General features: G+C 42.9%; 1 protein-coding gene across 4 annotated transcripts in view; it reads left to right on the forward strand.

Annotated features, from left to right (window-relative positions):
• The first annotated feature begins 1,154 nt into the window (after nt 1-1,154).
• Nucleotides 1,155-26,794, forward strand: part of CARM1 (coactivator associated arginine methyltransferase 1) — a 64,081-nt gene continuing 38,441 nt past the window's right edge. Inside the window, exon 1 of one of the 4 annotated variants that reach the window (XM_089489132.1) lies at nt 1,155-1,351. In XM_089489132.1, the coding sequence (XP_089345258.1) occupies nt 1,204-1,351 (148 nt within the window). In that variant the 5' untranslated portion in view covers nt 1,155-1,203. Of the gene's footprint in view, nt 1,352-8,617; nt 8,724-26,794 lie in introns of those variants that run through there. The other 3 variants (XM_089489127.1, XM_089489130.1, XM_089489131.1) reach the window with 3 other exon arrangements.

Genomic DNA, 26,794 nt, shown 5'->3' on the forward strand with positions numbered 1-26,794 from the left:
GTTCCTGCGTGGCAGGATGGGGTTGGACTGCATGGCCCTTGGGGTCTCTTTTGATTGAGAGTTCCTGCATGGCAGGATGGGGTTGGACTGGATGGCCCTTGGGGTCTCTTTTGACTGAGAGTTCCTGCATGGCAGAATGGGGTTGGACTGGATGGCCCTTGGGGTCTCTTTTGACTGAGAGTTCCTGCATGGCAGGATGGGGTTGGACTGGATGGCCCTTGGGGTCTCTTTTGACTGAGAGTTCCTGCATGGCAGAATGGGGTTGGACTGGATGGCCCTTGGGGTCTCTTTTGACTGAGAGTTCCTGCATGGCAGGATGGGGTTGGACTGGATGGCCCTTGGGGTCTCTTTTGACTGAGAGTTCCTGCATGGCAGGATGGGGTTGGACTGGATGGCCCTTGGGGTCTCTTTTGACTGAGAGTTCCTGCATGGCAGGATGGGGTTGGACTGGATGGCCCTTGGGATCTCTTTTGACTGAGAGTTCCTGCATGGCAGGATGGGGTTGGACTGGATGGCCCTTGGGGTCTCTTTTGACTGAGAGTTCCTGCATGGCAGAATGGGGTTGGACTGGATGGCCCTTGGGGTCTCTTTTGACTGAGAGTTCCTGCATGGCAGGATGGGGTTGGACTGGATGGCCCTTGGGGTCTCTTTTGACTGAGAGTTCCTGCATGGCAGGATGGGGTTGGACTGGATGGCCCTTGGGGTCTCTTTTGACTGAGAGTTCCTGCATGGCAGGATGGGGTTGGACTGGATGGCCCTTGGGGTCTCTTTTGACTGAGAGTTCCTGCATGGCAGGATGGGGTTGGACTGGATGGCCCTTGGGGTCTCTTTTGACTGAGAGTTCCTGCATGGCAGGATGGGGTTGGACTGGATGGCCCTTGGGGTCTCTTCCAACTCTATGATTCTATGATCTATGATTCTAAGCGCGGTCTCAAACTGGGTTATTTCTACACACTACTGGCCGCCTTTCCTCCGACCAGCGGCAGGGGGCGCTCTGTGGTCAGCCTTGTATTCCTTTTCTCTTTCCTCCCTGCCTTGGTGCGTTTCCCCCTCCGGCCGGCAGGTGGTGCTGTAGTTCCCCCAAGGCGGCGCGGTCGGGGAGGAGGCGCTTCCGGCCGCTCCCTCCCGGCACTTCCTGCCTCTCCTCTGCTCTCGCTGGCGCTGGCGCCTGTGTGTGTTGCCGCCGCCGCCTGGGATGCCAAGATGGCGGCGGCGGTGTCGGTCTTCCCCGGCGTGCGGCTCCTGACCATCGGCGACGCCAACGGCGAGATCCAGCGGCACCAGGAGCAGCAGGCCCTCCGCCTCGAGGCCCGCACGGGGCCCGACGCCGCCTGCCTCGCCCTCTATAGCCGTGAGTGGGGCAGGGGGGCCGGGGGGCGCCTAATGGAGGGCATTCCGGGGTGATCATCATCATCATCGTCATCATAGTCAGGGAGGAGGTGACCCAACCAAAGCTCATTCACTTCATGCAGGGAGACAAGGCATGGCCAAATGTAGGACATTCATAGGAAATGGAGGACGTGGCCCAAACAAAGCTCAAGGCACCCCTAGAAAGGTACATCCCTGCTTCATAGCCATATTCAAAATGGGGAACATGGCCCCAGGAAAGCTCAAGGCACCCCTAGAAAGGTACATCCCTGCTTCATGGCCATGCTCAAAATGGGGGACGTAGCCCCAGGAAAGCTCAAGGCACCCCTAGAAAGGTACATCCCTGCTTCATGGCCATGTTCAAAATGGGGGACATGGCCCCAGGAAAGCTGAAAGCACCCCTAGAAAGGTACATCCCTGCTTCATAGCCATGTTCAAAATGGGGGACATGGCCCCAGGAAAGCTCAAGGCACCCCTAGAAAGGTACATCCCTGCTTCATGGCCATGCTCAAAATGGGGGACGTAGCCCCAGGAAAGCTCAAGGCACCCCTAGAAAGGTACATCCCTGCTTCATGGCCATGTTCAAAATGGGGGACATGGCCCCAGGAAAGCTGAAAGCACCCCTAGAAAGGTACATCCCTGCTTCATAGCCATGTTCAAAATGGGGGACATGGCCCCAGGAAAGCTCAAGGCACCCCTAGAAAGGTACATCCCTGCTTCATGGCCATGTTCAAAATGGGGGACATGGCCCCAGGAAAGCTCAAGGCACCCCTAGAAAGGTACATCCCTGCTTCATGGCCATGCTCAAAATGGGGGACATGGCCCCAGGAAAGCTCAAGGCACCCCTAGAAAGGTACATCCCTGCTTCATAGCCATGCTCAAAATGGGGGACATGGCCCCAGGAAAGCTCAAGGCACCCCTAGAAAGGTACATCCCTGCTTCATAGCCATGCTCAAAATGGGGGACATGGCCCCAGGAAAGCTGAAAGCACCCCTAGAAAGGTACATCCCTGCTTCATAGCCATGCTCAAAATGGGGGACATGGCCCCAGGAAAGCTGAAAGCACCCCTAGAAAGGTACATCCCTGCTTCATAGCCATGCTCAAAATGGGGGACATGGCCCCAGGAAAGCTCAAGGCACCCCTAGAAAGGTACATCCCTGCTTCATAGCCATGCTCAAAATGGGGGACATGGCCCCAGGAAAGCTGAAAGCACCCCTAGAAAGGTACATCCCTGCTTCATGGCCATGTTCAAAATGGGGGACATGGCCCCAGGAAAGCTCAAGGCACCCCTAGAAAGGTACATCCCTGCTTCATGGCCATGTTCAAAATGGGGGACATGGCCCCAGGAAAGCTGAAAGCATCCCTAGAAAGGTACATCCCTGCTTCATGGCCATGTTCAAAATGGGGGACATGGCCCCAGGAAAGCTGAAAGCATCCCTAGAAAGGTACATCCCTGCTTCATGGCCATGCTCAAAATGGGGGACATGGCCCCAGGAAAGCTCAAGGCACCCCTAGAAAGGTACATCCCTGCTTCATGGCCATGCTCAAAATGGGGGACATGGCCCCAGGAAAGCTCAAGGCACCCCTAGAAAGGTACATCCCTGCTTCATAGCCATGCTCAAAATGGGGGACATGGCCCCAGGAAAGCTCAAGGCACCCCTAGAAAGGTACATCCCTGCTTCATGGCCATGTTCAAAATCGGGGACATGGCCCCAGGAAAGCTGAAAGCATCCCTAGAAAGGTACATCCCTGCTTCATGGCCATGTTCAAAATGGGGGACATGGCCCCAGGAAAGCTGAAAGCATCCCTAGAAAGGTACATCCCTGCTTCATGGCCATGTTCAAAATGGGGGACATGGCCCCAGGAAAGCTGAAAGCATCCCTAGAAAGGTACATCCCTGCTTCATGGCCATGTTCAAAATGGGGGACATGGCCCCAGGAAAGCTCAAGGCACCCCTAGAAAGGTACATCCCTGCTTCATGGCCATGTTCAAAATCGGGGACATGGCCCCAGGAAAGCTGAAAGCATCCCTAGAAAGGTACATCCCTGCTTCATGGCCATGTTCAAAATGGGGGACATGGCCCCAGGAAAGCTGAAAGCATCCCTAGAAAGGTACATCCCTGCTTCATGGCCATGTTCAAAATGGGGGACGTGGCCCCAGGAAAGCTCAAGGCACCCCTAGAAGGGTACATCCGTGCTTCATGGCCATGCTCAAAATGGGGGACGTGGCCCCAGGAAAGCTCAAGGCACCCCTAGAAAGGTACATCCCTGCTTCATGGCCATGCTCAAAATGGGGGACGTGGCCCCAGGAAAGCTCAAGGCACCCCTAGAAAGGTACATCCCTGCTTCATGGCCATGCTCAAAATGGGGGACGTGGCCCCAGGAAAGCTCAAGGCACCCCTAGAAAGGTACATCCCTGCTTCATAGCCATGCTCAAAATGGGGGACATGGCCCCAGGAAAGCTGAAAGCACCCCTAGAAAGGTACATCCCTGCTTCATGGCCATGCTCAAAATGGGGGACGTGGCCCCAGGAAAGCTCAAGGCACCCCTAGAAAGGTACATCCCTGCTTCATAGCCATGCTCAAAATGGGGGACATGGCCCCAGGAAAGCTGAAAGCACCCCTAGAAAGGTACATCCCTGCTTCATGGCCATGCTCAAAATGGGGGACGTGGCCCCAGGAAAGCTCAAGGCACCCCTAGAAAGGTACATCCCTGCTTCATGGCCATGTTCAAAATGGGGACATGGCCCCAGGAAAGCTCAAGGCACCCCTAGAAAGGTACATCCCTGCTTCATAGCCATGCTCAAAATGGGGGACGTAGCCCCAGGAAAGCTCAAGGCACCCCTAGAAAGGTACATCCCTGCTTCATGGCCATGTTCAAAATGGGGGACATGGCCCCAGGAAAGCTGAAAGCATCCCTAGAAAGGTACATCCCTGCTTCATGGCCATGCTCAAAATGGGGGACATGGCCCCAGGAAAGCTCAAGGCACCCCTAGAAAGGTACATCCCTGCTTCATGGCCATGCTCAAAATGGGGGACATGGCCCCAGGAAAGCTCAAGGCACCCCTAGAAAGGTACATCCCTGCTTCATAGCCATGCTCAAAATGGGGGACGTGGCCCCAGGAAAGCTCAAGGCGCTCCTAGAAATGTATATCCACTTCATGCAGGGTTGGCCACAAAGGAAGGCAAGGCCAGTGGAGGGCGTTCAAGTCAAATGGAGGACGTGGCCCCAGAAAAACTCAAGGCACCCCATAGGAATGTACGTTCCTGCTTCACAGCCATGCTTGGAATGGAGGACGTGGCCCAGTCAAAGTTCAAAACAGCCCTAGGAATATAAACTCACTTCGTACAGGATGAGACCCTGACTGACAAAGAGGACCTTCAAGGAAAGCGGAGGATGCTTCGAAAGAAAAAGCAAAATATAGCGCTTCTTAGTCTTGCTCAAAATGGAGGGCATTTTGGGATTCCTCCTAGACAGAAGGCTGAGATGGAGGTCAGGTTCTGGGGGGGGGGGGGGGAAGGAGGACATCTGGTCACCCTGCCCCTGAGGCTGGCTAGGTGTCTTGACCACGAAGGAGGACAAGGCGTTGCAAAATGTAAGCCGTTCAAAGAAAAATGGAGGATATCCCAAAATAAAAGGCTATGGGGAACCATTTGGGAATGTCTCCTGGACAGAAGGTTGAAACGGAGGACATGTCCTGGAAAAGGGGGACCACCGGTCTCCCTGACCCCAGGAAGGAGAAGTTGGGGGTGGTCCCTTTGCACCACTTGTTCCCTTGCAAAACGTCTCCCGTCTTTGGGGCATCCCAATGTGGGCTGGAACCTTGCCTTAAAGGGAAGGTGCCCCCTCCTCTTTAAGGGTCTTGTCTGAAGAAGGCTCTTCTTTATGGCCTCTCTTTTCACTCTTGCAATCATTAGCCCAATTTGGCCACAAATTAATGTGTTTATAGGGGGATTTAAATAATAGCTCAAATGAGAGTTGTGATACGGCTGTGGTAACAGGCAGCCAGGGATAGCAACCCAATGGTATACCGTGCCCAAATCACACAGAGGCAGATCCAAATTAGTTGTAGTTTATTTAAGGGGATATACAACATACACACAAAAACATATACATCAATGGTTCCCAACCTGTGGGTCGGGACCCCTTTGGGGGTCGAACGACCCTTTCACAGGGGTCGCCTAAGACCATCGGAAAACACATATTTGCATGTAGCAATGAAAATAATTGTATGGTTGGGGGTCACCACAACATGAGGAACTGTATTAAAGGGTCCTGGCATTAGGAAGGTTGAGAACCACTGATATACGTTCACACAGACACAAGAGCTAAGAAATCATAGGCGTGAGAGGTGAACAGATTGAGGCCTTGCTAATGACGGTACTTACCAATGATGAGGCTTGCTTGAAAGGGAAAGGACGGAAATGGATTCAAGTAGTTACCTGGAAGCGTGGGGTGCGACTGTTTCAGCGAATCTAGAAGAAGACTGACAGCATGACAAGATATGTAGTTAGATCCAGGGGTAGCCATGTTGCAAAGTACAGTCTCATCCACAGGGATACCTTTATGGGGTCAACAAAATGCACAACGTACATGCTATTGAAACTCCACTGGCTTTTTCATCAGGCACATGTGTTAAAACGATACAGGAGAAAGAAAGGAAAAGAAGAAGACAACGGCCCTATACAGACAGGCCAAAATAAAGCTGCTTCAGGTCACTTTGGGGGTATGGTGTTTCAATGATGCATGCGTCCTAAAAGTCTGGAAGCTGCACCAAAGCTGCACTTCAGTCCTTAGGACTAGAGCATGGCTTTGTTGCGGCTTCTGGACTCTTAGGATGCATGTATCATTTAAACAGCATACAGTACCTCCAAAGTGACTCGATGCAGCTTTATTTTGGCCTGTCTGTATCAGGCCAATGTTAGTCCTAGCCCTGCATTTGGTCAAGATTTTGTGGTATGGTATGGAAGGGTCTTCATGCAGATGGGCCGCTCTGCCTTCTGGCCATAGGGCTGCTGGGAGATTCAGCCCAGGAAACAGACTTTAAATTCCTTTAGTAAGAAAACATCCCACCCCGACTGTCTTTGAGATCCAGTTTTAGACAGAAAGCTACTTTTGAGAAAGGCAGTAGCTTTTTGCCTTGCTAATGGAATTTAAAATTGATCTCCTCGTATAGTAAAGTTACTGTTGCCGTTTGTTTGACAAGCTAACAAGTTAATTGCCTCTGTTTTGTGTTAAACTGATGACCAGTTTTTGTCCCCAAGTAGTTCATACTATTAAGAAGATGTGTGCATGTGTGGGGAGAAATCCCAAGATCTCATGTGTTCTGATGCTAAACATCTGAAGTACCATAAATGGAAACTACTAGGTGTTCATCCCTAAGGACCCCGCCCTGTATCCCCCCCCCCCCACATTTATCACATCAATAATTGGTTACTAAAAGGTTTGAAGTCCATAGTTGTGAAAGCTGGATAGGAATGCCTGTTGTAATTCTAGAAGAAAAGACAGCACAACTGTATCGAAATGGATTGGAGTAGATAGGTAATTCTAAGGAAAGTTGATAATAATAGAATAAAAATGATCGTAGAACACTAGGATGATCGCAGTAAAGAAATGAGATGGAAACTGGAATGGTACATTTTAAAAAGAAATGTGAAATGAAATTTGGGACTAATCTGAATTTTCTTGAATATTGAAAAAAAGATACTGCAAACACATTTTTAGACAGGAAAATCGTGATGTGTACCAAGACTCTTTTTGTCCTAGCTATGAAATGATTTATATATGTTTATGCTAGAGATTAGTGCTGGAACTACCAAGGGAGTACTCCTACTCCTGTAGTAGTAGTAGTAGTAGTAACTGCACTGAGCTACATGGTGCTTTAGGTGTTACCAATACAGTAAGCTAGGATCCTATTATCGCTGGGACTCAGAAGCTGAGACTGAGACTCAGAGGAGATGAGATCAGTTCAGTGAGATCTGAACTAGATCTTCATAACTCACAAGCTCCCACTTTAAGCTGCTCTGCTATACCACTGGTAGATCCAGTAGGATTTCTTGTCCAGCCTGAATTTATGCATGTTTAGTGAGCACTATCCAGTTCAAAGAGACTTTATGGTAGCACCAGACACCTGGGTTGGTTAGTCATAAAGGGCGAGGCAATGCAATGGCTTTTAGCTTCTGAGACAGAAGAACATTTCTCCAATGTACTATGTTCCATGGGTCTGTGGTTGCTGACAAGAGAAGCTTCCTAGCACTGCATAGAAACTGAGAAAGTGAAAGCAAACTGGGGCACATGGCACAAAAGAGGAAAAGCTGTGTCTTTCAAAGGTCTTTCATGTGGTGCTAGTATCAGTGAGGGTAGGCTTGTATCAGTGAAGTAAATGCTCATTTACATTTATATTCTGTAGCTGACAGCCTTGGTATTATTGGGGACTCTGGTTCACACATAAACATGTGTAGCTCTGGCTTCCCCTCTTGCTTGGTGCTGATTGCTGTCATTGAGATAGTTGTGGGGAGACTTTAGCTAATACTTATTGTGCTTATAGCTATTTATGGTAAACATGGAGAGGAGCCAGTGGCTTTATAATGCGAGCACTGCAGTGTAAGTCATTTGATACCAAGTGTGTTGTAACCTCTTGTGCTACTTACATGGTGATTCATCAGCATAGGTATCAGGACCCCTTGCCAGCCTTGCTGGGCTACACAGATTCTCAAAACTCCAAACTTTATTGACAGTGTAGTCAATGTTATCTCTGTGCTATTGAGATATAAATCCTTGTTGTTCTAGTGAGTCCATGGTTTAGGTGAAATTTGAAGTAAAGGTTGGAATAAAAGAGAACCAACCTCTCCTTGCTGTTTTCACTTAAATTCTACTCATTCTTGGAGGCGTGAAACTATTATTAGACTTGCCCATCATAATGGGTGCAGCTATCCCCTACAGAAAGTGCGTTCTTGAAGTTGGAGGCCTAAGATAGCAGGGTTTCAACTGGTGTATAACTTAACTGTCTGCTTAACAACAGACACCTTGCTCAGACTGGTTGAGCTGTTCTCAAAAGTGATGTGAAAGCTGGTTGTGAGAAATTTTGATGCACACACTGGGGGTGGCATGGAAGATTACAATGCCCAAGTCAGCCAGTCTGTTAACTGCCTCAGTGTTTGGGAAAATGTGGAATAGAAATTGAACCACAATTCTCCATTAAGCTAACAAGTTGCATTTTTGAGTTTCAGGAAAATGCAAGAGGATACTAAGCTAATGTGTGAAGCATGTCCATCTGCACATACATGCACAATACCCATGCATGTGTTTATGTCTGTGCTGCAGTGATATATATTTGGAAGATCCAGTCTTTTAAAGGTATATGAATGGAAATAAGTGTCTCCCTTTCAGCACGTACTATAGTGACGCAGAGTCTCTGGAAAATTTCCATAAGCTGACCATCCAGCGTTCTGTCCTCTTTTAGTAGAGTACTCAGTCCACCTTAAGGAGTTGTAAAATTCCCTGGACACAATCTAGTATATTAAACCATGGCTGAGAATAACCAAGAGTATTTTATTCTTTAGAAAAACTGTGGTTGGTTTATTCAAATATGAGTAGTGTGCACTCTGTCTTTATATGACAGACAACTTAAAATCATTTATTAATTCAGGGGATCTACAGAAAAACAGTACATTTTTACTATATTTGAGAACTAGCAGTGTATATCTTGATGTTTTCTGTGGGGTGAATGTAGTCAGACCTTTCTGGTGTCTTGATAATATTTCAGGGTTCTTTTTGCTTGTCAGTACCCTTCTTGAAGGACATTGACAAAAAGAACCTAAAACCAATATAGATGCTTTTCTTTAAAAGTCAAGTCTGTATCATTTCCTACCCCATCTTTTCTTTTTTGCTAGTAGATCTTTAGGGCAGTTACCATTGAACCTTGCAAATCTTGTACTATGCTGTTGATTGTCTTTGCTTATTCATTTAGTCATTTATATCTCATCTTCAACCACAACATCTTATATTCATTGAAAAATGCATTAAATGCATAAACAATAAATCATGACATCATTTTTTTTAAAAAAATGTGAACGGTACCACAAAAAATTACATACATTAGGGCAATTCTTGGGAATTAGGGGGTCACTTTGCCCTCCCAAACCTTGGAGGACTGCACCACCCTCATAGTTGTTGTCTTCCAGATACCCTTTAGGAGGACTGGGGCAATTTTGTCATGGTTTTGGGCTGGGGGTCTTTTTTAGCAGAGGAAATTACTTGGACATCAATTCTGTTGTATCCTGAGAAGCTTTGGGAGCCACAAAAATGGCCATGGAGGTAGGGTACCTGCAGCCCACAAGCCTCGTTTTCCCCAGCCCTGCTTTAGTTTGTGTTGCAGATCGCCAGAAAGCTGTTAGAAAATGCTTGCTTTTCCCTTCTGTAGTGAGTGTCTTACTTCTTTGAGGAGTGCTTGTGAAGGTTTTAATTTGTGGAGAAGATATTCTGAAGGTTAAGTTCCAGGGAAGACCATGGCCAAGACCATACAGGTGCAATGTCCATTTGATCACAAACCCCTGTCTTGGCATACTTGTTTCCAGAAGATGGACAACTCTTCTTCTCAGCACGTGAACTTGTGGGCCATAAGTATATTTTGATGTACAGATTGATCTTTTTGCTGATGATCCGATTCCCTAATATGTCTAGCATCACCAAGCAGGAAGTGCTTAATAGCAAAGATGGTTTGAGTTAATACAGTATTAAATAAGTTTTAAATTTGTTATCTGAAGGACTAGATTTTAATTGTTTAAACCATAGTTTCTCTCAGTAGTGAGGAAGATTACATTCAAAGATCACTTTTAGTAGAAACCCATTATTGTTTCATGCCACTTTAATATCTGTTCAGAAATATAGGCTTCATTAGAAAGTTGGTAGCTACTAAGCAATTACTCTGCATTGTTTTCAGATTAATTTTCAGTTAAGCAACAAATAGAATCCCTTCCATTTATATCCACACTTCTCCTTGCTCAAATCTATTCCCATCATTACATATTCTGTATTCATTGACCTTCCCAATATTTGCACTTAAAGAAAGGCAGGATCTTGAGAGATAGCAGATACGCACATCATGAACACAGCCTGGGAAGTAAGACTGACCAGATTGTCTTCCATTGCCACACACTGTTTTTAACATCATCATAGGAAATAGTTAGGAGTTTTATACTTAGTATTTATGATGATACTTTTAACATAGGCACTCTCAGTTTTTTAAACAAGTTAAGAATATGTAATCTAATTTAAATCAAATAATAGTTTGAGTTTCAGTTTTGATCAATCCTGCTTGACAGTACTTTACCACCCGTACTTGGTCATAGCCAAGGTAATTGCATGGAAAGTTTAAAAAAGAAACTTAACTTTAAAGTGTGGAATATCTCTCACACTTTGGAAACAATTTTATATTACTTACAATTGAAACTCTTGAGAGTTCTTTAAAATCACGTTTTGTTTAAAATATGACAGCCAGCGTTGGCTAAATAAAATTGGTTCAGAGGCTCAATCCAGCTAGCTATTATAAATAATAGATATCATTTGCTTTTCTCTTCACTTTCTTGGGTTGAGGTTGGATGACAGCTGAGCTGTTTGAGGCCTTCTTGTCAGCCAGAAGAGGTCAAGTCTGGAATGTTAAAACTGGCTATCTGAGGTCCATTAGTCTGGTGCTTTTGTAGCTAATGTTTTATAAAAGAAACAAATTATTTGCAGTAATGATGTAGACTTAGGCCTGTTACAGACTGCCAAAATAAAGCTGCTTGGGGTCTCTTTGGAGGTATGCTATTTAAATGATGCATGGGTCCTAAGAGTCCGGAGGTCGCGCCAAAGCCACACTCCATTCCTAAGCACTGGAGGGCAGATTTGGTGCAACTTCCGGATTCTTAGGATGCATGCATCATTTAAACAGCATATCTCCAAAGAGACCCCAAGCAGCTTTATTTTGGCAGTCTGTAACAGGCCTTACTTTTGCTCTGGGAAGTTTTCCCTAATGCTTCTTATTCACACGAAGTTTTCATTTGCTAACAAAAATTGGGGTCATGGCACCATGTATAAGGATGCTGTGCTTCAACATTTGAACTAATGTTCAAATCATCCCTGCTCTCCTATTGACGTCCGGTAAATATATTTTGTGCCCTCAGGCTTTTCCAAACTGACCGAGAGTTTGGCTTTGAAAAGCTTTGCATTTAGATGTCAGGGTTTGTACTGTTGTTTTTAACACATTTTAATATTTTTAATATGTAAGGTTCTAACTTTTTAAATTGTTTAATCATTTTTAAACTTTATACTCTGCAATGCTTTTGTATCTTTTTAAAATTTGTATTACATAATTCAAAAGGGGAGAAATATCTGTTCCTTGATATGAGAAGGTGCCAACGCATTGCTTTCACTTATATCTGGTTTGAAGTGATGGATTCAGTGCTCCTCCAGGGAAGATTTAAAGGTGTTCCACTTCCAACAACAACAAGTTTATTGATTAGTCAACTGACCATATCAAGAATAAAATACATAATATCAAGTTACATACAAAGATAAAACTCACCACTCCTTGAACTCATAAAAGCACAAAAAGTTAAGTAAAGCAAATCTGATAAAATACAAGATAAGATATATACTGTAAGCTATGTGTATATGTGGTGCCCAAGTAATAGAAGACCTAGCACATTATATACTTGAGTGCCATCTTTAGTCAAGCTGTAGGGAACATTATCTGGGCCCCTTTCTGTCCAGTATGAGCAACTGGCCTGTGTTAAAAAAAGTTACTTTCGTATTGAGTGACTCTACTAATTCTGTGTCTCAGAAGGTGGCTCTTTCGGCATCCAGAGTTGCCAACTTAAGGAAAAATGTGGTTCAAAGAGGAGAGTGTGCCTAATTTGTATAGTTTTAGTCTGGTCCTCTGTTATTTTAACATGTCATTTTAATTGTTTTTTAAGGCAAATTTGCAACAGTTTGAAATGGTCTGTTGACTAATTCGATAAATCACTCGTTCATTCAGTTTGTACTATTTTAAATTGGTTGGTAGCAGCTTTGAGTCCCTCTATTGGGGAAAAGGTGGGGTATTGCTTTGAAGTCAAGTAGCAGCCAGTTTAACGGTACTCAGCAATTCACAGACAATACAAATGAGAGAGCAGTTGTATAATTTAGGTGTGACTGCTGCTGGCATTAACCTTTTTAAAGCATTATTAGTCTCCTCGAGATGACATTTGGTATGGCAGAAACTGCTGGTCAAGTTAGCAATCTACCCCAGTTTCAGAACAAATAAACAAAGGCCCCATACAGACAGGCCAAAATAAAGCTGCTTCAGGTCACTTTGGAGGTATGCTGTTTAAATGATCCATGTGTCCTAAGAGTCCGGAAGCCGCGCTAAAGCCACGATCCAGTCCTAAGGACTAGAGCGCAGCTTTGGCGCAGTTTCTGGATTCTTAGGACGCATACATCATGCAAACAGCATACCTCCAAAGTGACCCGAAGCAGATTTATTTTGGCCTGTCTGTATGGGGCCAAAGACTGTTAAAATAGTTCATAAATTGATTCCTTCCCTCCTTTATGTACCATGGAATTTCTAAAATGAAAAAATAATAAATGGGAGTTCCTGTTGCACCTATATAAGGTGAATGCCACCATTCATGAGCAGGGTTATGGAAGCCTAACATATAACAGACATTCCTTTTCTGCCTGTGTGATTTCAGTCATCATAATATAAACTTTTCTAAGTTTTATATCAAGAAGACAGATTGTTATAATTGAAGGAGGAATGTAAACATGATATTTTCCCCAGCAGAAATTCAACACAGTAAATATTCTGGCAGACATTTGATAGATGTAGGTTTCCAGATAAGTTGCTACATGTATAAACAACGAGTTCTTACCTTAAAAGAATAGAGAATTGCTTGCATGGGGAGTTGAACAGATGTTCATTGTGAAAATAATTGATCTGGATAAATCATAAATGCCTAAGAAAAAACTCAGAAAAGGGTATCTTTCCCAATCACTTGGTTGTCCAAACTAGAGTAGACCTTTTAAATCAGTTGAACGTACATAAGCGTTGACTTGGGTGCCAGATCTAATGCAGTTTGTCCACTATGATATGTAAAGGTTCAAAAAAAGAAGACTTAACAAATCTGTGGGTCTATTATTATTATTATTATTATTATTATTATTATTATTGTTGTTGTTGTATTCTTAACACTCTTGTTAAAAAGCTTATGTAGATATTGGGATGTATGACCTATGTAGCCAGATGCTGCTGAGTATGGATTAATCTGTTTATGTCTTGCTCCTTTATGTTTGAGAGAGCTGACCCGAGACTGAGTAGTGAAGTGGTAAATCTTGGTGTGAATGTTGCCTCCTCCCGGAATCATAATGGGTGTATTCCATCGAACTCATTAGGTAGCCTTAGACAAACTATACTTTCTCAGCTGGGGATGGCTGTCCATTTGCCTGCCCGCTTGAAATATACCGTTGATACTGACCTATGTTTCAGAGTAGCTGTAAGAATTACAAAAGAAAACATATTTATAATGTGCTTGTCACATTCTTTCAGTCTTAGAGAAAGGCAATGGCAAACCCCTTCTGAACAAATTTTGCCCAAACCATTGACCAGTTTAGTGTTGAAACATAGATGCATGTTTGTTAGTGCAGAAGCTGTGGATGTAATTCTTTTAAAATTATTATATAATAAAACAAAGTCAACAACATTTCAATTAATTAGCCTAAAATAAATGGAACAATATACAGATAGATGAAATAGATAATCCAGTGATTATATCTGTATCTCACTCTTTTGTGGAGCTACTGACATTTGTTTTTCCTCCATTTTATAGTCTCCCACCAGCTCTATAAAGTATGTTACCATTCATTAATTATTTTATTTTGGCTGTTTTATGAGGTCAGCAAGGTAGCCAAAGTTCTATATGGGTGAGGAGCAAGGAATGCTTTCTCCTAACCATTTAAATTTAGATGATCCTATGATGCTATTGAATGGGCAATCTGCCACCCAAGGAAGCACTTTTGACTTTCATTCAGTTGTTGTTAATTTCGCCAGAGACAGTCAGTTGACTAGTATCTGATTCTACTGCTTCATAGCATTAGCTTAGTATTCTTTGTTGAGAAAACCCCATGATTCTGTGCTATGACATCACACTTCTGAATGCTTGTGTAGGATAATGTGTATTTCAAACAACACATCTAAAAAGTGTCTGTATGGCAGGATACAGACTGCCAAAAAGAGGCACCTCCTTGGCGCCTTTTTTTTCCTGCGCAGGAGCACCGCAGTATATAAATTGTGCAGCGCTGCTGCGCAGGAAAAAAAGAGCTAAAAAAGCGGTTCCTTTTTGTGGTGCTGCAAAGAGCAAAGACGGCACAGTTACGTCACAGCTGCGCAGCCCCATTGTAACCGTTACGCGCGCTGTCTGTAAGGCACTGCGTAACGGCAGCGCATGCATGATGTGCTAGGTTTGCGGGGCGTGTGCTGCCCCAAGGCAACCCTAGCACGTCATGGATACGCCGCAAAGGGCCCATCTGGACAGGGCCTATATAAGCCATGCTGATTGAAGTTTGTGTGTTTTGTCTGCATGCATAACCTATTGTCAGAACACATACTTTTTGATGCTTTGGTGTAATGTCCCGTCCCCCCCCCCGCCAGAGTACTGCTAAGTGGAATGATTTGTATGTATGACACAATGAGATTTGGGGGTGGTAGGTAGGTTTGAGGGTGACGAGAGCATAAGGCTCCCCTCTTTGTCTAGTACAGTGGTCTCCTAACTTTTTCAGGCTACTAGCCCCTTTCCTTTTTAGTGATAACCCTAGCGCCTCCTACCCCCCAGTGCATATTTTTGATATTAGGTCTGCTGTTCTCTGTAGTCATTCTGGCCACATGACCACAGAATCGTTTCTGACAACACTGGCTCTCTTGGCTTAGTAATGGAGATGAGCACCATCCCCTACAGTTGAACACAACTAGACAATCTTGTCAAGTGAAAATCTTTACCTTTACTATTGCAAATTCAAAACAACCAGTCTTGGTTGCTGCTCCCTTTGCACCCAGTCATTTTGGGAGCAGCAACAAGGCAGCTGGCTGAGCAGTGACCAAGAAGCTTTTTGCTTGTGTCAGCTAAGGCCAACACAGGTGAGAGGCTTCTTGGTTGCTGTTTGACATAGCTGCTCACTTGATGCTCCATTTGTGCCCTGTCATCCTGGGAAAAGCAACTGAGCAGCGACTGAGAGGCCACTCACCCCTGCAAGCCTTACAGCAAAGGGCAGTGCAGACAAGGGGCCTCTTGCTTGCTGCTCAGTTGTTATTCCCAGAGTGACGAGGTGCAAGAGAGAAGCTTCTCCCCTGAGACAAGGGACTCCCTTCTCTTTTAGTATTCCTGATCATGGGGGTGATCCCATAGTCAGGAATACTAAAAGAGAAGGAAGTTCAGAATGGATGGGAGCTTCTCAAAAGGGAGATACTGAAGGCACAATTTCAAACTGTTCTAGTGAGGAATTAAAATGGGAGGTGTCTCAAGAAACCAGGATGGATGACTAAAGAACTTTCAACTGAGCTTTTAAATGGAACATGTATAAGAAATGGAAAAAGGGGGAAATCACCAAAAAGGAATTCAAACAAATAGCTAGCCTGTGTAGGGGTAAAGTCAGAAAAGCTAAAGCGCAGAATGAACTCAGGCTTGCTAGAGAGATTAAGAACAACAAAAAGGGCTTTTTTGGATATGTCCACAGCAAAAGGAAAAATAAGGAAATGGTAGGGCCACTGCATGGAGAAGATGGCAAAGTGCTAATGGGACAGAGAAAAGGCAGAATTATTCAACACCTTCTTTGCCTCAGTGTTCTCAGAAAAGGAAAAAGGTGCTCAACCTGAGGATATTGGAGCAGAGGACAGAATAGGGGAATTTCAGCACAGAATAAGCAAAGAGATAATACAGGAATACCTGGTTAATCTAAATGAATATAAATCTCCAGGATCAGATAAACTACAACCAAGAGTATTAAAAGAACTGGCAAATGTAATATCGGAGCCATTGGCAATAATCTTTGAGATTCCATAATCACAAAGAGTCAACATGGGTTTCAGAGAAAGAAGATAAATCTTATCTCTTTCTTTGATAAAATTATCAGCTTGTTAGATGAAGGGAATGCTGTGGATATAGTATATCTTGATTTCAGTAAGGCCTTTGACAAGGTTTCCCATGACATTCTTGCAAACAAGCTTGTAAAATGTGGGCTAGACAAAGTAACTGTTATATGGATCTGTAATTGGTTGACCGGATGAACCCAAAGGGTGCTCAACAATGGCACCTTTTCATCCTGGAGAGAAGTGACCAGTGGGGTCCCACAGGGCTCTGTCCTGGGGCCAGTGCTATTAAACATCTTTATCAATGGCTTGGAGGACAAAATTGGGGGCATACTTATCAAATTTGCAGATGACACCAAATTAGGATGAATAGCTAATACCCCAGAGGACAGGATCGAAATTCAAAACAACCTGAATAGACTAGAAAGCTGGGCCAAAGCTAATAAAATGAAATTCAACACCGAGAAATGTAAATGCACTTAGGATGAAAAAATGAAATGCACAGATATAGGATGGGCGACACCAGGCTGAACGAGACTACGTGCGAAAGGGATCTAGGAATCCAAGTAGACCACAAGTTGAACATGAGTGAACAGTGTGATGCGACAGCTAAAAAGGCCAATGCAATTTCAGCTGCATCAATAAAAGTATAGTGTCTAGATCAAGAGAAGTAATAGCGCCACTGTATTCTGCTTCGGTCAGGCCCCACCTGGATTATTGTGTCCAGTTCTGGGCTCCACAATTCAAAAAGGACATTCAGAAACTGGAGCGTGTCCAAAGGAGGGCGACTAAAATGGTGACGGGTCTGGAAACCATATCCTATGAGGAATGACTTAGGGAGCTGGGCATGTTTAGCCTGGAGAAGAGAAGGTTAAGAGGTGATATGATAGTCCTGTTTAAATATTTGAAGGGATGTCATATTGAGGAGGGAACAAACTTGTTTTCTGCTTATAGTTGTGTAGGAGGCAATACTCTGTCCCATCGTAGTGCATGAGGGTTAAGTCTTCTGTGAAATATTTTGAGTGGTAATTAAATGGATAAAGAAAATATGACAAAGAGGATGTTCCCCTTTTGCAGTGCCTTTTATACCATTAATGGTGAACCTTACTTGCCCGTCTAGGAAAGTATTCTTTGGTAGATGAGGTAGTAGTCAGACGTTTGAAATAGTTGAACTCTAGGGAATGGAGAGCAGGCTCTCTCAGCTCATGAAATCAGCTCTGATGTGACAACGCTCCTCTGGCGGCTTTTTTGAATCCCTTGAATTCACTAGGCATTCAGCCCTTTTGTACTGTGTGTATGGAAGGCCAGGGCACATCTGCTGTCCCTTTTATTGCTTACAAAGGACTCTGGAGGCCCAGCTTGACAGTCTAATTAATGTGCATGGGAGACATTTGCATTGAATAGCTTTCAAAAGCAGTATCTTGAAAAGGCAGGGCTCTCTTTTCTAGGTTCTGAATTGTTATTTGCAAATGCTTTGGGATTTTTTTTATCCCCTCCTGGTCTTAGGCTAACCCTTGCCTTTCCAATCAAATTCTGTCTCGGCATTGTTCACCTCCTGTCCCAGCTGCTTGTGTCTTCAGGAGACAAAGACCCATTGTGTTAATTTTCTGTAGTAAAATGACTCCTGCTGGGCTCATGGCCTTGTCTCTGACCCATCATTGAATTGCCAGCTCTTGGTGAGCACGGAAATTGCTGGATGGAACTTTTGATCTTCTCCGTCATGCCCTCTAGATCTCTGCACCTTGTACAATGCGTCATGTCTGTCCAAGGGAAAAGTGGATTGGAGCTAGAGATTTATATTTTTTAAAGTTAAAGATCAAAATTACTGGGCCCATCTTATAATTCTTGTTGCACAAAGTTATATTGTGCTTCTGCAGTTCAACTGCAAACAGTTTGAAGTAGTTTTTGTATTCACATTTTTGTGTTTAAAAAAAGGCGGTTTTACACTTTGCCCTCATAATATGTTGGATGACGAAGCTGGGAACATTGCTATCGCTCTGGCTTTTCTTTGCGAATGAAGATTCAGGAAGGACTCATCCTGCGCTTTCTACAAGTGCGTTGATGACTAAAAAGGCCAATCTGAGATAAACAAGTCCGGTTGCAGAAAGCACAGCAGAAAGTCTCCTTGGGTGATGTTTCCGGGTTGTGGTTCTTTCTGCGTTGTCGTTTCTCTTCGACATTCGTTTGGCGTGAGTTTTCAAAAAAGGCTGCAGCATCGTAGATAGTGCGTCTCCATGCCTCCGGATGCGAGGCCAGGGCGGACCATTGTTGGTGCTTGATTTGGCCAAGCCTGAAATGTTATTTCAGGGAGTCCTTGTATCTCTTCTTTGGAGCGCCCCTCTTAGACTGACCTGTGACGATACTGTGCTTACATTTTGAATTCTTGTCTAGTGGGGAGACCACCTGGGATTTTGTATTTGGCTGGAATACCCATAGAATTTCTTCCATACCAGGAGAGAAAATGATGAGTGCATGTGGATGCTTGCTTTTGTATTGCAGAATGACAGATCTCTGGACGCCCAGAATCAATCTATCTATCTATCTATCTATCTATCTATCTATCTATCTATCTATCTTTTTATTTCCTTTTTACAGTAAAAAAAAATTCAAAACAAAAGAACAGTTTGAAATTCAACATCTCTTTCATAACAAACACAATCACACAAGTCCTATATTTACAAACATCTACCAAACATAACCCATTCATTACTTCCTTGAACTGCCCATTCTTGGCAATTGCAACCTTTTATTACGTAATCTATCCTGTTACTGGTTTATGATACAGAGGTTCTACATATTCTTTGAATAGATTTTTTCTCCATCATCATTATTATATAATATGCTCTTATTTCCTGTCTCAACTCCAAAGGAAAAGACAAAAGCTGAGCGAAACCCAGAATTAAATTATTAAGGAGGCCTCAAGATACAATGGTCTGGGGGAAAAAATCTCCCTCCCTATTTTCTCTGAAATAACAGAGAAAAAAGGCTCCCTGCGCTCTGCATTTTTGTGCTAGCCTTTTTGTTTCTTTGGAATTCAAAAAATTGAAACCTTGCTTTATAAGGAAGGCGACAGACACTGTGTTTATTCTTAGTATTTGAGTAAAGGTTCAATATGTCTCTTAGTTGGAAGAATAGAGGAGGTTTCTCTTCCAAACTTCTCAGGATGGGATTCTGGACTTTTTATGGTGTACAAGTTGAATTCCTGAATTCAGGTGAGCACTGAAATGTTGGAATGAAAATTGGCATAGATGTTCAGGATCATCAGTGAGTTCCTTTCCCTCTCTTTTCAGGAGAAACTGGGTGGGAGAGAGGTAAAACACAAGAGAAGAGCTTGCTTCTGTCTTTCTTTCAATGTTCAGAGCACCATTCAGCATTCAGAATAAGAGCCCTAGTGTGATGTGTGCATTGGGATACTTGAAGGGAGAACTCGTGGAACAATATGTTTTGCTGGTCTAATTTAGCTTGCTTGTTTAGGTACAGGTTTTTACATGCTTTATTATTAGCGTTCCTATGTGCTACGTGGAGAAGAAGAATGGGTAAATGGCAGGTGCAAAGGTTATATGGGTGTAGGAAGATGCTGTAGGCAGGAAGATAGAAAAGTACTGGGAACAAGGTCTCCATGTGGGAATCTGCATAGAATTTTATACTTCTGATAGTATCTTCAGCAATGTTCGAATCATTTATTTTGGATATTAGATAAAGCAAGAAAATAGAGATCCAGCAGATTCCTTTCTAGAACATCCCAGCCAACAGACAGATCTGATCTGTGTTGGATGAGGGGAAGAGCTGCTTGTGAGGGGGATGATCAAAGATAGAGGCATCGTTTTGATGGTTCAAACTGATAGCCTACTTGAGACCATGAAGAGAATGCTTGACGAGAAACTTTTGTGATTTCTCTTTACTTTTATCTAACTACTTTAATGCACACACATGCTCCTGTATGCAAGCCCCACTCTTGGGAAGCTTAATCTTTAGTTCCAGAGAGTACTAAATATGGACTACGATTAAATATGGAATAGATGAAAACTCCATCAGATGGATCCATAATTGGTTGGGAAACTGCTCAAAGAGTTGTCATCAGTGGTTGTCCTTCATATTGGAAGGAATCCTCAAGTAGAGCTCTTCAGGGTTATGTCCTGCCCTGGTGCTGACACTCTTCAATGTTTTTGTATATGATTTAGATGATGGGGTGGAGGGAATCCTTATCAAATTTGCAGGTGATACAAAACTGGGAGGGGTAGCTAACATATTGGAAGATAGGAACAGAATTCAAAATGACCTTGAAAGGGTCTAGAAAAGGATGAGAAAATTGGGCTGAAATTAATAAAATGGAATTCAACAGAGACAAATGTGAAATTCTACATCTAGGTCACAGAAACCAAATGCATGGTATAGGATGGGGTGGGGGGGATACTTGGCTTAATAGTACTACATGTGAAAAGGGCCTTGGAATTATTGTTGATCATAAGTTGAATATGAACCAGCAGTGAGATGGTGTAGCAAAGAAGGCAAGTACTATCTAAGCCTTCATTCATAGAAGCATAATTTCCAAGACAAGGAAGTAATAGTCCAACGATATTCTGTTCTGATCAGGCGTCATCTGGAGTATTGTATATACTCGTCTATAAGTCTATAAATGTATGCCTAAAAATTTACCCCAAAATCCTAGGTCGACTTATTTACAGGTCAGTATGGTAAAGTGATAGCAGCTCTTTCACATTTATGCAGTTGGGAGAGAGTTTCTTTATTCTTGAGCGAAGCAGAAACACTCCTGGATGATTAATTGCTGTTAAACAAACCCTCTCCCACCCACGCCACTGATGCTGTGTGGGGCATGAAGGCTGAAATGAAAGCTGAAACGCTGAAGCAAAAAGCCTCAATTAGTGTCCCTCATGCCACCGGCACACATACACACACTACAGGAGCCTCAGAAGTTTTACTCTCGACCTATCCACGGGTCATGGCAAAATCCCTAATTTTGGTCCCAAAACCTGCCCTCGACTTGTAGATGAGGTTGACTTATAGTTGAGTATATACATATGTTCATTTTGGGGTGCCTATATTCTCAAGAAGGATATAGACAATTTGGAGTGGGTTCAGAGAAGGGTAACAAGGATGATAAGAGGTATGGAGAACAAAACATATGAGGAAAGATTGAAGGAGCTGAAAGTGTTCATATTGTTGAAGACAATACTGAGGAGCGACATGACCGCACCCTTCAAATACTGTATCTCAAGGACTGTCACATAGACGGGATGGCAGGTCTGTCCTCCGCTTCTCCAAAGAGTAGGGCCAGGTCTAATGGTTTAAAGTTACATGTGAGTGAATTTCGATTGAACATAAGGAATGTCTTGACAGTAAGAGTAGTTCGTCAATGGAACCAATTGCCTAGATTAGTCTCATTTTTTGGACATCTTCAAAAAGAGGCCGGGCAGCTACCTGCTAGGGATGCTGTAGCTGCAGACCTTGCCTGATGTCCCACAGGAGTCCTTCCAACTCTATGCTGCTAAGATTCTGTGAGTTAAGAGTTTAAATCCTTCTATATTTTTCTCAGTGTGTATATTTCCCTGTAAATCTGAAGAAACTTTCTCCCCTCCTTCAGACTCATAGGCTGCTCTGTGTTAGAGATTTCAGAGGGGTGACCAGTAGATTAAAACAAGTGAGTAGAATAGGTACAATAAACATTGAATACATTAATTTAAAAAGTAAATCACATTTATTATTCAGCAGATACTGGTCTGGAAAAAAGTGAAATTGAAAGCAAAGAAGAGCAGATGTGCGTCTAACATTGATTGGGAAGGTGTTCCATAGGATGAGAACCAATACACTAAAGACCCTTCTCTTGATGGACTCTGTGTGAATCTCAGCCCTCTGTGGACCCAATAGGGTTACTGCCTGAGAACTGATTAGGCAGGATGATAAGGGAGAAGACGTATTCTCAGATGTCTTAGTCCTAGAGATTTGTATGCTAGTAACAGAACCTTGAATCTGGTCTGGTACCAAATAGATACTTAATGCAGAGCCTTGAACAAAAGAGTTATGTGCTGATGACCTTAATAGATTAAAAGGCTGGGCCAAAACTAACAAAATGAATTTCAAGGGGTAGGGGAGGGAATGTAAGGTACTGCATTTAGGGCAAAAAAAAAAATGAAATGCACAGATATAGGATGGGGGATAACTGGCTGAACAAGACTACACGTGAAAGGGATCTTGGACTCATAGGCCTGTTACAGACTGCCAAAATAAAGCTGCTTCGGGTCTCTTTGGAGGTATGCTGTTTAAATGATGCATGCATCCTAAGAATCCGGAAGTTGCACCAAATCTGCACTCCAGTGCTTAGGAATGGAGTGTGGCTTTGGCACGACCTCTGGACTCTTAGGACCCATGCATCATTTAAATAGCATAACTCCAAAGAGACCCAAAGCAGTTTTATTTTGGCAGTCTGTAACAGGCCATAGTAAACCACAAGTTGAACATGAGTCAACAGTGTGAAGTGGCAGCTAAAAAGCCAATGCAATTCTAGGCTACCTCAATAGAAGTATAGTGTCTAGATCAAGGGAAATAATAGTCCCACTCTATTCTACTTTGGTCAGGCCTCATCTGGAATAATCCTTTGTCCAGGATGTTGAGAAGCTGGAGCGTGTCCAGAGGAAGGCGACAAAAATGGTGAAGGGTCTGGAAACCAGGCCTTATGAGGAGCGACTTAGGGAACTGGGTATGTTTAGCCTGAAGAAGAGACAGTTAAGAGGTGATATTGTAATATTGGTTGAAATATTTCCACCCATGAAATTTCAACCTTATGAAATATTTGAAGGGGTGTCATGTTGAGGGATGGAGCAAGTTTCTTTTCTGCAGCTCCTGAGAATAGGACCCAGAACAATGGATTCAAACTTGACAGTAAGAGCTGTTCAGCAGTGGAATAGCTTCCCTCGGAGTGTGGTGGAGTTTCCCTTCTTTAGAGGTTTTTTAACAAGTTGGATGGCCATCTTTCACAGTAGGTGCTTTGATTGTGAATTCCTGCATGACAGAAGGGTGTTGGACGGCCCTTGGGGGGGTCTCTCCCAACTCTATGATTCTGTGATACAGAGCGGCCAATGAGGCAAGGTCTGCAGCTGCCTCCTGTACTCTGCAGCTTCTGTACCATCCTCAGATGGAGTTCTACACAGATGACTGTGCAGTAATCCACTACCAAGGTTAATTGCACCTGCACCAGTAATGGTGATATTTTTCTTTACATGCTTACTTCCATATACAGTACTGTAATTCATTTGACAACATAGGATGCACAGAGTTTTCCATGCCCTGTTTCACCTGAAAAAATGTCAACAGTGCTGCGTCGCATTAAGCTGTCCATATCTTTGTGTTTGTGGGACAGGGAGGGGAAGTGGGTAGGCTGACAGTCATATGGCAAAAGTGCAATATAGGTAGAAGATGGTCCAGGAGGAGGACCAGAGTCATGGCATCAGCAGTCTGTTTCTGGTGAGGATGACTTTTCACTTCAAATAGTTCTTGCAGTAACACTTTAATTGCCTGGAGTTGTTCCTATTTCGTTTTATGGCCTGTCCAGCTCAAGCTGAGAGAGGGTTGGTACTGGTAATTTTGGCTAAGCCTTCTTAAACTAACTAGGCTACTTTAATATAGGAGTCGTGCAGATTTCAAAGTATCAGTCAAGTATACTTTGTAATTAATCCGTTGAAAATACCTTCATGCTCTCAGCCTCAGGGGAAGGCAATGGCAAACCTCCTCTAAATAAATCTTACCACGAAAGCACCATGATAGGCTTGCCATAAGTCACAAAGGACTTGAAGGTATGCAACACACACACACAACACACGCACAGAGAGAGAGGGGTGGGTGGGTGGGGGGTATCTGTTACTAGCTATTCATCAGACAATTTCTGTTGCCCAGGTTTGTTTATGTAAGGTCATGGCAATCCTGCCTTTTTGTCCTTTTTAAGCTCTTGTATGAGTAGATAAAAATTATTTTGAACACCAGATCCCTTACTTATATTGTCTGTTTAAAAACAGCATGGTTCAAACGTTTTATCTGAATTCAGTACAATATGTGTTGAAGGAGAGGAGGAAATCTTCTTGTGGGCAAGGCATAGGAAAGGAAATCACCTCTTTCTAAATAATAATAATAATAATAATTTGTTTTATTTATATACCGCTATTCCATCTTTTCTTCCATCAGCATAATTTATAGAAATTCAGACTTTTCCAGGATCTTTGGGAAAGAAAAACAGATTTTTTTTTTGGGGGGGGGGGTTTAAAATAAATATACCACTTATTTTTTATATTAAACCTAAACTTAATTTACTGTTTTACTCCAACCTAAAAAAAGCTTCATTCATAATTTAGCATATGTATGGGTACTATCAGGTGTATTTATGAATTTTTAAAAATGTAAAAGTCTTAGTTTTGTATAAGCAAGCATGGTGTAGTGGTTTGAGTGTCGGACTATGATTCTGGAGACCAGGGTTTGAATCCTGGCTCAGCCATGGAAAGCCACTGGGTGACCTTGGGCAAGTTGCACACTCTCAGCCTCAGAGGAAGGCAATGGCAAATTCCTTCTAAAGAAACTTGCCAAGAAAATCCTGTGATGGGTTTGCCTTAAAGTTGCTGTAAGTTGGAAACAACCTGGAGGCAAACAATACTCAGAGAGAGCTGCACACTGCTACCCGATGTGTGCGACTTACGCATATATACTGAGCCCTTAGTATTCATTGAGGATTGGTTCCAGGACCCCCGTGGATATCAAAATCCGTGGAAGCTTGAGTCCCATTAAATACAGTGGCATAGTAAAATGTTGTCCCTTATATAAAATGACAAAAATAAGTTTTGCTTTTGGAATTTTATATATTTTTTGAATGTTTTCAAGCTGTGGTTGCTTGAATCCATTGATTAAAAAATTGTGAATATGAAGTATATCGTTTGCCATCTGAGAAGTAAGAAAAAAATTAGGCCAGAAATGATAAGTTTTCGTAATAAAATAAAGTACTTTATATGGACAGAAATGCTCCCATACAGACACAAAACTAGGCCAGCAGCTTATAAATTCTAGTCCAACATGGAATATGTTGAACTCCACAATGGTGTATTATTACCATACATATTATATGGCACATTAATTGGAGACAGCAACCGTAGTGTTCTTGCTTCTATTGTGATTGTTTCTTCTAAGCTTACAACAAGGGTCAACAGAAGAAACCAAGCAACAGTCCACAAGCAAGAATAAGTATGCTTTTCTCATGAAGATGGCAACATCTTGGTGCTGTAATGGGCACCAGAACTATAGAGCTATGATCATTCTACGTATTGTGGAAGCAATTATTGGTACTTAATTTTCTAGGAATCCTTGCACTGTGGCCAGTTTGTTCTGGCCTTTTTATATAGTATGGTGGCTACTCCCATAGGTCTGAATGCATTGTTTTTCCTGTTAGATGATCTAGACTCTACTTAACATGTTGCTTGTTGTTGTCGTTGTTGTTATTATACTTTATTTATATAGTGCTGTAGATTTACACAGTGCTGTACATACAAGCAGTAAAATCGATAAAAATGAAATCTGCCAATGGCATACATTCTACAAAATACATATTAAAAATAGATAATAAATACAAGATAGAATTAGATAAAAAAGCAGACCACCAATTAAAAAGATCAAATATCAAGTTCTTGTCAAGTTCTCCTTCTGATCCTAGTCTGTATTTCAATTATAAATTTCTGTCAAGCCATGGGATTTATTTCCTGAGTGGAGACAAACCATGAAAACAAGATAGGACAAAGATGACTGATGGAAAGGACATAGAGTGTCACAAAGAGACACTCAAAAAGCCATACCCTTTCTAAAAACTGCCCTTCCATTTGTTAGTTCCGTGATGGCCCTAATGTAGAGCATAATCCTTGACGTTGCAATAGATATTGGACATTTGGGCTTTTTTCTTTTACCAATAAAGCCTTATAACCTGGACTCATCCTATGAAACTTCCAGTAAACATGGAAGTATTTAAGATAATGCCCACTCTTTAGAGGATTCATTTTCACAATGTTTAAAGTTGGTTGCCGGCTTTTTAATAAAAACAAAGGAACATATATGTAGGTTATGTCTGTCATAGTTCTTAGTTCTGATGTATAGATGAAACCTCTTTGTTAAGAGAAGGCTGAGAGCAGATGTCAGAAGAGTGTTGACTCCATTGTGCGTAGGCTAATAGGAGGTGACACAGCTAGATCTGTGAATCATCCAGCAGGTTCTTTTGATTAGTATTCTAGGCTCATAGCTGTACTCTTCTGTCTCATGGTACACATGCAATTCTCTCATGGTGTCCTAA

This window comes from Sceloporus occidentalis, unplaced genomic scaffold, assembly GCF_023333645.1.
Source record: "Sceloporus occidentalis isolate IW3139 unplaced genomic scaffold, rSceOcc1.0.p SCAF_1, whole genome shotgun sequence".
Classification (NCBI taxonomy): Eukaryota; Metazoa; Chordata; class Lepidosauria; order Squamata; family Phrynosomatidae; genus Sceloporus; species Sceloporus occidentalis.